This window comes from Penicillium antarcticum (genome assembly GCF_028974205.1).
Source record: "Penicillium antarcticum strain IBT 31339 chromosome Unknown utg000006l_segment0_segment0, whole genome shotgun sequence".
In the NCBI taxonomy this organism is placed as follows: Eukaryota; Fungi; Ascomycota; class Eurotiomycetes; order Eurotiales; family Aspergillaceae; genus Penicillium; species Penicillium antarcticum.
The window spans coordinates 969,972-983,362 of NW_026695304.1; the positions used below are offsets into that span (position 1 = coordinate 969,972).

The window sequence follows — 13,391 nt, forward strand, 5'->3', positions numbered from 1 at the left end:
TAAACGGTGGCAGATGATTAAATTTGAGGAGCCAATAAGAAAACGAGAATCACATAATTCGAAGACAGATAGGAGATTGAAGATTACAAATTCAAGAAATCTATAGATAATGGGCAGGAACTTGAGGCCAAGCATCGACGCCATCCAACAAGACCATTCCCATGCCGGACATGAAGTGCGTCTCCATATGACAATGCAAGAGGAATGGCCCTGGGTTCACAACCTGGTAGCGAATAGCAATCCAAGCTTCTCCGTTCGGCGCGGTAACAAAGGTGTCGCGGTACACAGGCGTTTCGAAGAAGCTGTCCGGGCTGCTCTCCTTTGCTTCAGCGATGGATCCCCATGTGAACTTTCCCATTGCACTACCAATCAAAAATGCCTTGTTGGAATGTTTGTGCATTGGGTGTGGTGGCTGTAGCTTGGTTGGCTCTGGGATGGCAAGCTGGAACACAATGTCTACCCACGTGCCATTAAGGGTCTCAATCTTGAGTGCAGAATCCAGACCCGGTGCTTTGGGATTGAGAATAACTGGCTCCATTTGGTCCAGATTGGCAGGTAAGAAGGCTGTGCCGTCCAAAGTCCATTCCCAGGATGAGTTGATACGTCCAAGGGTTAGGAGATGGAAATCATCGCCATTCTCCGCGGGCAGGATTGCAGGATATGGCGGCAGGTTAGTTGTGTCCAGGTCGATCACAGATGCTGTGGTGTTGCTACCACCGTAGTCGATGTATGCCGTTGATTCGCGCTTGTTTTGCTCGCCGCCTTTGTAAGCGAGAGTAGCGTAGCCAGAGATGACCTGGTTGTCGTGGCCAGCCACACGGATGGTGTAGCTAGCAGGCTCCTTGTCCAATTTGATCATAACAGAGTAGCGCTCTCCATTGTATATGGAAACTTTATGGGCAAGCTGGGGCTCAATGTAACGTCCATCCACCTCGTAGATGTACATCGGGTGCTCATCGATGGAGAAAATCAAGGATTTGAGACTTGCCGCACTGACGAAGTTGAGACTGGCCCATCGATCGGCAGGTGTAACTTCAAAAACTGATTTCGGACCCTCGCTGGGTATACATCCGGAGTTCAAACCCTCAGGAAGCTTCTCTGGGTGGTGCTCCCAGTTACCCTGAAGAACTGGCATGAATGGATCACATCTTGTGGGAGTTAGTTGCTTTTAATTCAGCGAAACTAAGAATAGACTCACCCCTTATCCGTCAAAGGCTCAGTTATGACTGCTCTAACCTGGGCCGGTTGGAGATTTGTCAGATAGTCAGGGTCTTTGCAGTATACGGAGCCTGCACCATCGATGAGAATACTATCCGAGCAACTGGTACTTGTGAGCATCTCCCTTTGCTTGACATAATTGTGCCCTTACAAGATATCATAGCCCGTTTCTCTAAGAGCATCCATGTACTCGTTAGACGGCAAGTGGTCCCAGTCAGACATCATAATCAACTGGGCATCGTGAGCGGCTTTGGTCATGGCCTCGATATCGGCAGGGTCATCGGAGATCATCGAAAAAGGTGATTCCCGGTCGGCAGATGGACTAGTACTCTATTAGAACCACAATAAAGACAGTCAGCTGCATACTCACCGAATACGAATGCCACCGTAGAGACCATCCATTATTCTGTCCTTGTCGTGGGCATGGTACCAGTATGTACCATAAGTCGTGGCTTTCCACTGGTACCGATATTTGTCACCAGGCTTGATAGCCCATTGCGAGAGACCTGATACTCCGTCCGCCCATGGGGTGTTGGTTTGCCTGGTATAGTTCAGTATTGTGCGGATCTCTGGTAGTGGTATTGCCGGAGGACTTACTCAATGCCATGGAAATGGACAGATGTATTGAACGGCAAGTTGTTGGTCACATCTATCTATTATTTCTCTCAGTAAAAGTAGTAAGAAGAAGCAGGGCCAAGACTCACTGTGACTTCATCGCCTTCGTCTAGAATCAACGGCGGGCCTGGGAAACGATCATTCACAAAGATCATCTCCCTTTCGTGTCCGTTTGGTGAGCCCCTCTGCCAGGTGAGGTCGAGATCATAATGGACTTTGGCTGCTTGACTCAGGGCAGCAGCGCCAATCAAAGTCAGGAACAGCGACTTCGTATGTGTCATTTTGTCGAATTGGTGGGTATGAACCCGATATTGAAGAGAAAGATTTTCCTCGCCAAAAGTCGCATACAGAAAATGGTTCCCTGCAAGCCTTATAACCAGACCGTGCTAAGCTCCTGCATAGTTGCCAAGCCACACAATCCGCACATTCCTCCCGTGTTGAAAACAGCGGGCCCTTGCATTGCACATTGTTGCCAACCACGAGAACCTGATCTCGGTCTCAAGTCCGGTGCATGACACTAACCTGTTTTAATCAAGCTGAATGCTAATTGATGTACCCAGGCAGTTAGAATCGAACGACTGAGATCCGATAGAAAAGTCATCCAGAAATGGAACGACCGTCGAATAGGCCATTGTTATTCTCAAGATCACCGCAGGTAAGTCGAGGGATCATCATGATCTAACTATAAAAACTAGTCAAAACCTGTGTTTGTTGTCTTCCTGAAAACAAAGCAGGCACAGTAGAAGGTATCTGGTCGTGTCCCTGTTTGCTTCGCCGGATTAATTTACCGCCCTGGAATGTGCTGCAAGGGAGGGCCAGAACACACAGCTCCCTCAATCGCCATCGAATAGAATTGCATGACAAGTTTTTCATGGTTACTTTGTATCGTTTTCAGCTTTTGTCATCTCTGAAGAGCAAGAACAGTTGATGATCGTGACTGGTCTTGTCAATGCGTGTACTAACCTATTTCGGAATAGCGCCCCAAGGGGCATAAACATCGCGTTCTCGCGGCCTGAATACTTGGAATAAGTCTTCACGTCTAGGACTTGTGGAATTCTTGTTTATTTTATTTTCATCACCGCTCGAATGGTACAATCTTTTCCTTGATGCCTAACTATTATGATACGTAGTCTTGGCATACAGTCACTTTCGTCATCCTTCTCACGTATATGAAATTTGAACTATAGAAATGTCACAGTTCCGAAGCAAAGATTCATGCGGCAGGTCTAAACTCCTCATCAATCTGAATAAGAGCAGCCATACCATCCCTCTCAAAGACATCGGTATCCGTGATCATGGTTGCAATCAAGGTTGCCGGCTCGGTCTTGCTTGCATTGTCACTGATGCGATGGTAGCATCCAGGTGCCTCGAACCAGCTTCCTCCTTCTGGGATTGTCTTCATCGGGTCTTTATTCATCTTGTTCAGAAGGGTGCCCTTGAGAACGTATGCTCCGACATTGGCGCCGCCGTGTCGGTGAGGAGGAGTCGAGCCATTGGGAGGGAATTCGACGCGTAGGCTGACGATTGATTTATTTGGGATGCCAACAAGACGATAGGAGTAAGCGATCTGAAGGGCCGGCATGGGGCGGCTAGGTCAATATTAGCTAGGTGTTTGATTTTGGGGTTTCTCGGTCCTCTAATCTTACCTAGGGTCATAGGTAGGTTCCTGCATTTTGAAATATGGTCTGGCTGGTTCTCAAAATTTGGTATTGTAATGTTCTTTCTGTTCTGTGGTGAATGAATATGTTTCTATTCTAAATTATGGAAGATCCCATTATATATGGTTGAACACTCGCCCAACAGTATATGGCACAACTGGAACTGTAGCCACTTGTCAATCAGCTCATCTGGAACAAGTATTTCCGGATAGCCTACGATGTGTCAAACTTTCTGATGACTTTTATTGGGAATATTTAGGTGGCATTTTATGATGCCATAGTGGTTTACCCGACACTGATAGGCTATCAATAGGCTATCAACCAGTAGCCTTCGGATCTTCGTCCTGACCTCATTACAACACCTAGGCAGGACATTGAAAGATCAAACTAAGGAATAATAATTATCTAATATTGCAAGTGCCTAAAAATTCAGTCTGCGGTCCTTGTGAAATGTCAAGGTGAAGGACAAGCCATGAAGGACTTATATCAAGTTCTTCACCAGAAATCGGTCAGTTTCTAATATGAAGACATGCTGTCGGTATCAACCCATCCTATTGGATAGCCTTGAATACCTTGGCGAGACCAGGTGGCGGAATGGGATACGATTTCTCCGGTGGAGTCGTCGAGATCGGAGGAGTCCACGCTGGTCTGTAGGAGACCGTGTAGCTGGATTTGTGCGTGATTGCAAGTACCGTTTTAGTTTTCATAAATAGAGACAATTCCAGTACTAATTCAGTTCTTAGGCCAAGCGGCAAACTAGAGCATTGGCGCATTTCGTCAATATCTGAATGTGAACGCCGAACTCGTTGTATGCTTGCCAAGTCAGCTCCCGTACGAGGATGCGTCTACGCTCGGCATGGGTATCAGCACTGCGGCACAGGCTCTGTATCAAGTGTTGGCACTCCCTCTGCCAGTCATAGACCCGACACCTACAAACCAGACAATTCTGATCTACGGAGGAAGCGCCGCAACAGGGAGTCTTGCAATTCAATTTGCAAAACTGTAAGCACGACCACGCAAGCTACGATATGTGCTAATTAATTCTCAAATCCGGGCTGCGAGTTATCACAACATGCTCTAGCCAGAACGTAGCATGGGTTCAATCACTAGGTCCGGATGCATCGCATCGTTGACTATAGATCCTCAGATGCAATTCAGCAAATCCGAGACTTGGTGACTAAGACTGGATTGTCACTGATCTTGGATTGCGTGGCCAACGATGACATTGCAAGTTCTGCTACGAGTGTTTCACCCCACAGAATACAGCGGCCCAATATTCAGAATCCGTCTATGGTTCGTTAAGGCCAGTGCCTAATCTCTCCGTCAAGGCAGATCTTCTACCTACCTCTTCAACGATATTAAGCGCTTGGAGCTTTGTGTATACTTGCTATAGGAGACGATTCACGCTTATGGGAAAGACATCGGAGCCTTCTGTTGAAGATAAAACCTTCATGACTGCTTCTATCGTCAATTTGAAAACCTAATCGCAAGTGGCAAAGTACGTCCTATGCCTCATGGTATCAAGGGAGGCGGATTGCAAGGCGTGTTGGAGGGAATTTATCTTGTTAGATCTGGGAGAGTATGCGCAAAGAAGCTGGTCTATCCATCCCTGAAGGACTTTCAAGATGAACTGCATTGTCGGATTCTAGAGGCAATTTTGGATTTTGGGGACTTCCCGGTTATTGTGGAGACCTCTTGAGGATTCCTAGCTGTCTCTGTGAACCAAGTATTCATATCAAGCAATGAAAATGTGTTTAAGTATATGACTTGTTTGCTTCTACTTGCTTGCTAATCAAACGGAACATTGCTCTTTTGATAGTCCTTACTTCAGCCAATTGCTGAATTGCCACCTGATAATTTATAACATTCAAACTAACGGGGTATTTCACAACAATCCAATTGCACGCAATAAAGACTAGACTTAGAAAATTGAGCGAAGAATCCGCAAAGGGGCCGCCTTGAAGTACTCTCCCCAGGTAGCATATTCCACTTTCGGAGGAAGGTCAACATCAAGTGCACCGTCACGGATGCCACTAGTAATGTCCATCTTATCAACCGCGACAAACCAGCCACCGCGGTCTAGCTTCGGATCTTTTCTGAATTTGGTATAAATCAACCAAAGGACGAACAGGAAAATGACAAGGGGTGCCGCGAGATAGCTCTCAAAGAATCCCTCAGCATCTTTCGGGGCAACAGAAACGTAAAACTCAGCAATGAGACACAATACGTTCAGCGATAGACCGATCCAACTTCCAATGACTCCAAACGGAGCAGCATATGCAAGTTCCTTTGCCGTGTGTCCATTAGCCTTCCAGGCCGAGCGGAAACGGATGTGTGCGAGACAGATACTTCCCCAAATAAAGAAGTCTGAAATACCAGACAAGGCGAGAAGCCAGTCAAAGATTTGGCCTCCAGATGACGCCTCGTTAATAAAAGCGAGGAAACCAAATGCGATCTGCAGAAGAATGCAGTATAGAGGGCGTCCTCCCTTGTCTATGTATGCCATGAATTTAGGCGCCATACCGCGTGCAGCGAGGGCCTGTATGGTCCGACTTGATCCATAGGTTGCGGAATTGGCGACACTGATGACTGAAATAGTGATGATTGCATTCATGACAGAAGGAAGACCAGAAATACCAGCATTCTTAATTGAGACAACAAAGGGCGAGGCTTTGGTGTTGGCGCCGGAGGCTCCGAGAAGCCACTCGGCGTTCGAAGGCACAATCAAGCCAACAATGAATGTTCCAAGGACATAGAAGATCATAATACGCCAGAAGACCTGTTTTGTTGCTTTAGGGATGGACTTGGCTGGGTTTGCGGCCTCGGCAGCAGCAAGACCAGCCATCTCTGTTCCACCGAAGGCAAACGCAGCTGTAACAAAGACTGAACAGAAGCCCTTAAAGTCTGTGAAAGCACCAGGGTCACGCCAGTATTTGGTTCCGATATAGCCTCCCTTTGGTGCACCGCCGCAGTCGATAACGATTCCGAGGATGATAAATCCGATGACTGCAATGACTTTGATCATTCCAAGCACGAACTCAACTGTAGATTGTAGTTAATATCAGTTGTGTCCATAATAGAAATGTCTTGTCTTACCTTCTCCATAACCTTTGACTCCGAATAGTTGGATTGCAGAGAGGGCAACAAGGAACACTGCTATCCATATACCGACATTTAGGTCGTCCCGCCAATACTGAATGGTTTTACTAGCAGCCGTGAGTTCAAAGGGTAGAATAATCAGCCACCCGATAGCGTAATCCCAACCAACGGCGAACCCCCTATTGTATAGTAACATGTATGGTTAGCTTTCGTGGTTGTGAATGAAGGTTTGGCATACCAACCAGGCTGGACTGATAAAGCGGACACAGTATGTGAAGAAAGCACCATTGACAGGATATAGAACGGCTAGTTCTCCCAAAGCTTGAACCGTGAGAAGAAGCATGCCTCCGACTATCAGATAACAAAGTAGCTAGTTGGTACCTGTCAGAGAATGTCATGCTTAGGAGTCGTAGTCAACCTACCAAAGCGCCAGGGCCGCCAGTCCTCAATGCACTCCCGGTACTAACAAAAAGACCAGCTCCAATCGCACCGCCTAGTCAACCAAATCAGCATGTGGAAATCCAATGCACACAATACCACATACCAACCGCAATCATCTGCATGTGACGATTCTTGAGATTTCTCTTCAAGGGATTGATCTCGCCGACCGACGCATCTCCATTGGCTGAAGGGAAACTCTCAGCAGGCTCAACGGCTATGGCCACTTTCTTCTCAACGTCCATCTCAAGAGCAGTCATAGTTGTTGAGCTGATGGCGCTTGCCAGTTACAGATGGAAGTAGTTGAGTTGTAAAATTCACCGGGAGGCTGACAATTTATACCTTTTTCCCGGGCCCAAGGCCCTGCATGCCACGATTGACATGATACCAGTTACACAGCTCTGGGCGTTCGTCTCGCGAGTGTATATGGCACGGAGAAGATAAGGCTTCCAAGAAAGTATGATCGTATCTTGACCAATCACAGTGGGGGCCGAGATTTATTGTTTGAGCTTAGCCTAGACGCCACATTGGGGGTCAGGGTATTTGTTCCGGTGTAGACTTGTAGGCCATTGGGTAGGTCTCTGTATCTCATTTATACTTAGGACGGATCATCCGTTCTAGGGAGCTAGGCCGGATGAGATGCGGTAAATTGTACAATATAGTGATAACAGGCTAGATAAGAACTTCACACATCAGATCTTCCCCTTAGTGGCCAGCACGAGGGCGGGACTAGGTGCGTACGTTGAGGTCTCTTGAGTGTGCTGTGTGTTTAAAGATCTTGTCTCGTCCTCGGGGGTGAAATAATTCATAGTTTGAACGGCACTCGGACCTCTATGTGCGAGAACACCAAAGTAGGGTATCAGTGGTGCTCATGGCCCGAATTGGGTTATTGCCACAGACCTAAAAGCCACGAGGCGTTTTCTGGAAGAAATAATTGCTTCTTACGCGTCGAGCTGAGCCCCAAAGGTGGACAGTGCTGTGAAGATGGTGTGATCTTATCGTCCACCAATGCTATACCTGAAGCGATCAAATTGCCTCAATCATGGTTACGGGAGAATAGTGTCTAAAGTATTGAGGTGCTTTGCCATGACATTGCCCCTTTCGGGGGAAATTTAAGCCGATGCATTGAGAGGTGAAAAAGGCACTAGATGAGGTAAAAGGTAGAAGTCTCGGGATGTCCAATCAACAAGGACTTAATCAAAGTGAGCCAATAAGGATTTCAAACAAGAATCAAATACATCGACTGTCGCAAGTAACACAACAGTGGCCATACGTCCTTTCACACCCCCACTTTTATATGATCCGAATGGCTCACCCAAGGCACTTGAAAATGAACAAAAGAGGTGAAACAAGGAGAAGCTAAAATAAAAAACAAATAAATCATGAAATGGCACCCTCACTTCGAGAATTTTGTAAAGGAATTGACCAATACTTCATAGCACTGTGGACGGACTTATCACCCCTGGTGTGGTATCTGGGAAATGCTGCTCAGTGCCGAGACTAATCGCGTTAAGCACATTGTCGGCGGCTTGAGACCCTTGCCTCTTGCGGGCTTCCGTCAGCATATGGCAGGGGTTTTAGCGTAGCGCGGCCACTTGATTGGACACATTCTATTATTTCTCACTGGCAATGACTTTCGCAACTTGTTCTGCAATGTTGTAATCTGTGACCTTGCGAATCTGGGAGGTCATGAGACTAGGAAAGAGTCCTAGCAAAAGTGTTAACAGGGGTTCACACCATATTTCAAAGGTAAAATCCCACCGAGTAGTTTCATGAAGGCGTACATCGAGTACTCTTGGAACAATCCCATCTGTCGCTTTGTGTTTTGGGTCTTTCGGGCAAATTCCGAGATTTCTTGTACCCGCGGTTTTCGCAGAGATACATACTGCTGTGAGGCGACTCGGATGGCCTCTTTCTGGCTCTCTGGTGTGGTGCGAGTATCTTTGATTCCATGCTTGCGAAGATAATGAGCCAAGAACAGGATGAAAGCTTCTACATCCTCCAATGCTTGCGAGGAACCCTGTCCCGAGCTTGGTGGCAGGGCATGTGCTGCATCGCCAACAAGAACTACTCCATCGCGCTCCCATGTTGGAAGGGCAGGCGAAGTCCATGTTGGATACATGTTCGTCACATGGAGTGATTGAACTATTTTTTGGACAACGGGGTCTTTCCAATCTGCGTGTCGCTCGCGAAGCTGCCGGGTCACATGTCCCATATCAAGTGTTTTGCGGTCTGGGCAGTCTTCAATTCCGTAGGTCGACCACCAGGCGAGTGATTCTCCTGGCTCGGATACGTGGTATGGCGAGTCGCGATTAACAACAGACTCTGCGCTATCAGCGTAAAAATAACCGAAGAAACCATTTCCTCCGAATATGAAGTTCATCGAGCCTTTTTCGACCAATCCTTTGACATCGGCCGCGGGAATGAATCCTCCAACGCCAACAAGGCCCCTTCGGAAAAATTTAGCAATCAACTCAGTTCTGGAAAAAGTTGGAGACAGGTTTTTAGAAGGAGTATGCTTACTCATAACGTGGAGGATATGGATTTCTGGCGTCAGGGAAGAGGGCGCGCTTGGCGGTACTCTGGACACCGTCTGCACCGATGACCAGGTCGGCTTTTACCGAGGGAGTGCCATCGGCGAAATAAATCAGGTTTCTCCCTTCAGGACGAGCAACCACCTCCGAAATTCTCTTGTTGATAATATGCTCGTCTGGAACCCTTGATCGCAGCTCCTGCCAGAACGAATGACGACTTGTCGCCACCATGTACATATTTTCGGGATTGTCCGGCTCGTTTGGCGACAGAGACGTGTCCATTTTGGCGAGTTGCCATCCATTCTTATTTTTCATGTTGGAGGTGGCTGTGACATACCCACCGCGAACAACATCTTTCAACAAATTCTCATCAAGGCGCCTGAGAACATTCAGTCCATTGGGGCCAACGGCAAGTCCACCTCCAACAAGAAGGGTCGAAGGGTGAGTATGTTCCTCTGTTCTCTGATCTGCTGTCATATCTAGATCTGTGCTGTAGGCCTCATAGATAATGATCTCATGGTCTCCATCGGACTCGGAAGGGTTTGGGAGATGCTTTCGCAACTCCAGATATGCTGCGCATCCCGCAATGCCAGCGCCGATAATTACAATCTTCATTATGACTTCAGATATTGAGACGGATTTAGATTAGAAGAAGACGACCAAATCGTCAAGAGCAGTGAAAAGCACTTGCAAGGCCAAGGTCTTATACTGCCGAATAGAGTTCAAGCATTATGTGGGTCCGCAAAGCTAGCCTGTTCTGGCTTAGAGCAGGGTGAAGTTACGGGTCCAAAGGTTTGACAGGATCATGGGACTGCTAGTGCAACTCGAGATCTCGCGTAACATCAAGCTGACGAACTTGACATCATTTTAGATGTTTCCATGTGGTGTCTGAAGATGTAAGAAGCTACATGGGCGAATAGTTCGTTGAGCCTCGCCGAAGAAATCCTCAAGTCGTCGTCCTTGCTCTTTTCACTGTCAGCTGGCATTGTATTTGTATCTTCCTGGGTGGGTGGATTCCAAATTTCGATAATCCTCAAAGGAAATTCTAACATAAGCGATCCACGACCAGAGGCTGGGCCGGGGATTGCTGCAATGAATTCCTTGGCGGACAATATTGACTGCACATGTCTCTGGATGCGTTCCTCGTATAGATAGGCAGATGTTGATGACAAAAAAAGAAGGCGAAATAGTATCACATTTGCGCAATCATAGACTGATCCCAGAGCAGCTGTAGGCATATCTGAGTGAAACAGCAGAGGGAAATTGGTCGGATGGTAAGGGTCCTCATTTAGATCCTTGTTGTTGACGCTCATCCATTCATCTGCCGGTGCTTCAACTGGACTCAACATAGAGATGCATTGGGACCACCAGTTGTAGAGTCGAAATATTAAGTCCAGTACCATGGAGTTGAGCTTTCCCCTTCGCCACTCATCCGTATTGCTTGTTGTTGTAATCTTGTCCGCAACTGAAAGGCACGGGAGTAAGCCAAACAGGATATCGATAAGTTCATCAAATGCAGTTTTCGAATGAATTTGAAAGGGGATGGTTGTCCATTTTCGTAAGGCAAAAGCGTGCTGCTCATTCCGAAACATTGAGGCAACAAACTTTGCGCCAGGGGGCCCAATTAGCAAGATATTGCAAAAGCAGAATGATAGTCAAGCTCACTGTTAGGAGTCTGAGATGACGGAAAAGCTGATGCAAAAACCCGTCACGGCACAATTCTGGTCCAGTTGCTTCAAGCATCTTTGCGGCACCCTGGAGATGCTGAATCCATGCGTCTTCGGATGTACCCGCTATATGTTCAAAGTGGATAAGCATTACAGCGGCACATATCACATCGTCTGTGAATCGAGAAGAGCTTTGTGATAATACTCCATGTAAGCCATGTAAAGCCCTGGAGTACCATTTGCGTGCTTCTGCTTGAATAGATAAATCTTGTGACAGAGTTCCATAGAAAAACATGCAACTTGCTCGAATAGAGTCTTGTACAAGGCTTCTTCTTGGTGCAACGATGAGCACAGTTAGTTCATCCAGCCAAGTGGGTGGCTGTTTAGTAGAAATCGGTGCCTTGAACCCAAATGATTCAATGAAATGAGACACAAAAAGACGATCAAATATATGAGCACGACTCGGTTGGTATTCAGTTAGAGACGGATAGCACCAGAAATGATTCATCCCCACAAGGTGATGAGAGCTGCGGTCAACTGATGGCAACCTAGCAATGGAGCTCGCCGGTGGCTCGGCTGGAGCAGAATGAACGAAGAATGCACCCCTTCGAGCACCCGAACAGCGCAGACCTTTCTTAATGCATGATATACATTGTGGAAAGGTTTCATCGCACTAGAAGTAGATGCATTAGGTTGTACACAATATCGTTTCGTTTGGAAGATAGCACCTTTAGTTTACGCTGACGACATTCTGAGCAGCCCTTGCTTCTGCCTGAAACATTCACCATGTCGCACCTGATACATGAAATGTCGAACGCGTCACATTGAAGATGATTTCAATATTTTTCTGTGGTTTGTAGTACGGAGATAGCGTTCATTCCCGGGATTTTGGTCGACGTTAATAACGTAATCCACATTAGACCGGGTCCGCCACTTGAGGCCCTCAAAAATTTGCATGATTACTTCCGGTGGTAGTAGCGCTATCAAATAAATAGCATTTAGCTTACGTCATTTCATGATAACTCTCACAGTTCATGGCAAATTCTATGGCGAAAGAGAACGACTGTACACAAATAGGACAATAAAAACGTCCACATTAATGAGAGCTTCATATCGACATCAACAAATAAAACCTAGTATAGCTGCAGGCATGCATCCTTTCAAGGTATGATTACATGCGCAAAGAAAAATTCAACAGCAGACATAACCGTATTCGCTATTCAATCAATACTTGCCTTACATCAAGACGCAGCATGAGTTTTGCTTCTTGGCCTGTGTTCATCGTATCAGTATATATTCAAGAATACGAAGTGGGGAGGGACAAACTTGGGTATAGAACATCTTGCTCTGGGCTGACAGTCCATCACTCTTGGCAACCAAAGAATCAATCTTTTCGCCGCGCTCTAGAACGCTCTCGATCTAGAAGATATTAGACATCGGTCAATGGTAATCTTGCGGGCTATGGAAGAATACCGTCTTGTGGAGAACAATCTTGGTCTCATCAAGCTCCTGCTGGATCTTCATGATGCTGTCCGCCTGGCTGGGATCCTGGTACTTGACAATGTATTCCTTGAGGGCCGGCAGTGGACAGGCATTCTCGCGGAGGGCAGGATCCGAGAAGGAAGTCCGGGGATGCTTGGCAAGGAACTCATCGACAATCTTGCCCAAAAGTTGGTGGGCGACCAGGGCTGGGTAGTCACCATCGGTGACGATGATGCCAGCAACACCCTCTGTGCGACCGTAGGCGTGGAATGTGTAGGCCTTCTCCTCAATATCCTGTCGCTGTCCGGGCTTTGTCTTCTCTGCGACGGTTCGATTGAAGAGCATCAAGAATTCATCGTAGCTGGTGGCGTGGAGGGGTTAGTGCCATGTACGTTTCGGAGCGGAGCGAGTGAAGACTGGCGAACATACTTCTGACGAGTGAAGCGTGAAAAGCTATGTAGCATTAGTAAACAGTTTGTACGCTGTGCGGAGGGCTGTGAATGACATACCTGCTGAGGTCCTTTTCCCCGCACAGCTGAAGAGCTGGAGTGGTATCGTTCCGGAAAACCTGTGAAGGTTAGGGATCAGCATCGCAAGAACCTTTTACTCAACATGGATAGAACAATGAACCGAGACATACGCCCATGTAAAGGATCTTCATTTTGACTTGGAGGATCGAT

At 47.0% G+C, this 13,391-nt stretch overlaps 6 protein-coding genes across 6 annotated transcripts; 1 reads left to right on the forward strand and 5 right to left on the reverse strand.

Annotated features, from left to right (window-relative positions):
• Positions 1–100: 100 nt before the first annotated feature.
• Positions 101–2,114, reverse strand: abr2 (laccase abr2; the record flags this gene model as incomplete). Its single annotated transcript, XM_058464518.1, has 6 exons — positions 101–1,148; positions 1,199–1,321; positions 1,370–1,540; positions 1,589–1,759; positions 1,816–1,871; positions 1,923–2,114. 6 exons carry the CDS (start codon positions 2,112–2,114, stop codon positions 101–103), a joined length of 1,761 nt encoding a protein of 586 aa, XP_058318371.1.
• A 932-nt stretch (positions 2,115–3,046) lies between these two features.
• On the reverse strand, positions 3,047–3,505 carry N7508_006453 (cupin domain-containing protein; the record flags this gene model as incomplete). Its single annotated transcript, XM_058464519.1, has 2 exons — positions 3,047–3,422; positions 3,480–3,505. 2 exons carry the CDS (start codon positions 3,503–3,505, stop codon positions 3,047–3,049), a joined length of 402 nt encoding a protein of 133 aa, XP_058318372.1.
• Positions 3,506–4,085: 580 nt separating this feature from the next.
• Positions 4,086–4,975, forward strand: N7508_006454 (uncharacterized protein; the record flags this gene model as incomplete). Its single annotated transcript, XM_058464520.1, has 4 exons — positions 4,086–4,137; positions 4,228–4,493; positions 4,602–4,734; positions 4,758–4,975. 4 exons carry the CDS (start codon positions 4,086–4,088, stop codon positions 4,973–4,975), a joined length of 669 nt encoding a protein of 222 aa, XP_058318373.1.
• Positions 4,976–5,412: 437 nt separating this feature from the next.
• Positions 5,413–7,288, reverse strand: N7508_006455 (uncharacterized protein; the record flags this gene model as incomplete). The annotated part of the gene is made up of 5 exons (XM_058464521.1): positions 5,413–6,533; positions 6,588–6,769; positions 6,833–6,960; positions 7,013–7,083; positions 7,135–7,288. The coding sequence occupies 5 exons, from the start codon at positions 7,286–7,288 to the stop codon at positions 5,413–5,415; spliced, it is 1,656 nt and encodes a 551-aa protein (XP_058318374.1).
• A 1,353-nt stretch (positions 7,289–8,641) lies between these two features.
• Positions 8,642–10,177, reverse strand: N7508_006456 (FAD-dependent oxidoreductase; the record flags this gene model as incomplete). The annotated part of the gene is made up of 3 exons (XM_058464522.1): positions 8,642–8,736; positions 8,790–9,478; positions 9,552–10,177. 3 exons carry the CDS (start codon positions 10,175–10,177, stop codon positions 8,642–8,644), a joined length of 1,410 nt encoding a protein of 469 aa, XP_058318375.1.
• Positions 10,178–12,465: 2,288 nt separating this feature from the next.
• N7508_006457 (palmitoyltransferase YKT6) lies at positions 12,466–13,372 on the reverse strand (the record flags this gene model as incomplete). The annotated part of the gene is made up of 6 exons (XM_058464523.1): positions 12,466–12,501; positions 12,556–12,648; positions 12,703–13,072; positions 13,141–13,164; positions 13,221–13,279; positions 13,352–13,372. The coding sequence occupies 6 exons, from the start codon at positions 13,370–13,372 to the stop codon at positions 12,466–12,468; spliced, it is 603 nt and encodes a 200-aa protein (XP_058318376.1).
• Positions 13,373–13,391: the final 19 nt, after the last annotated feature.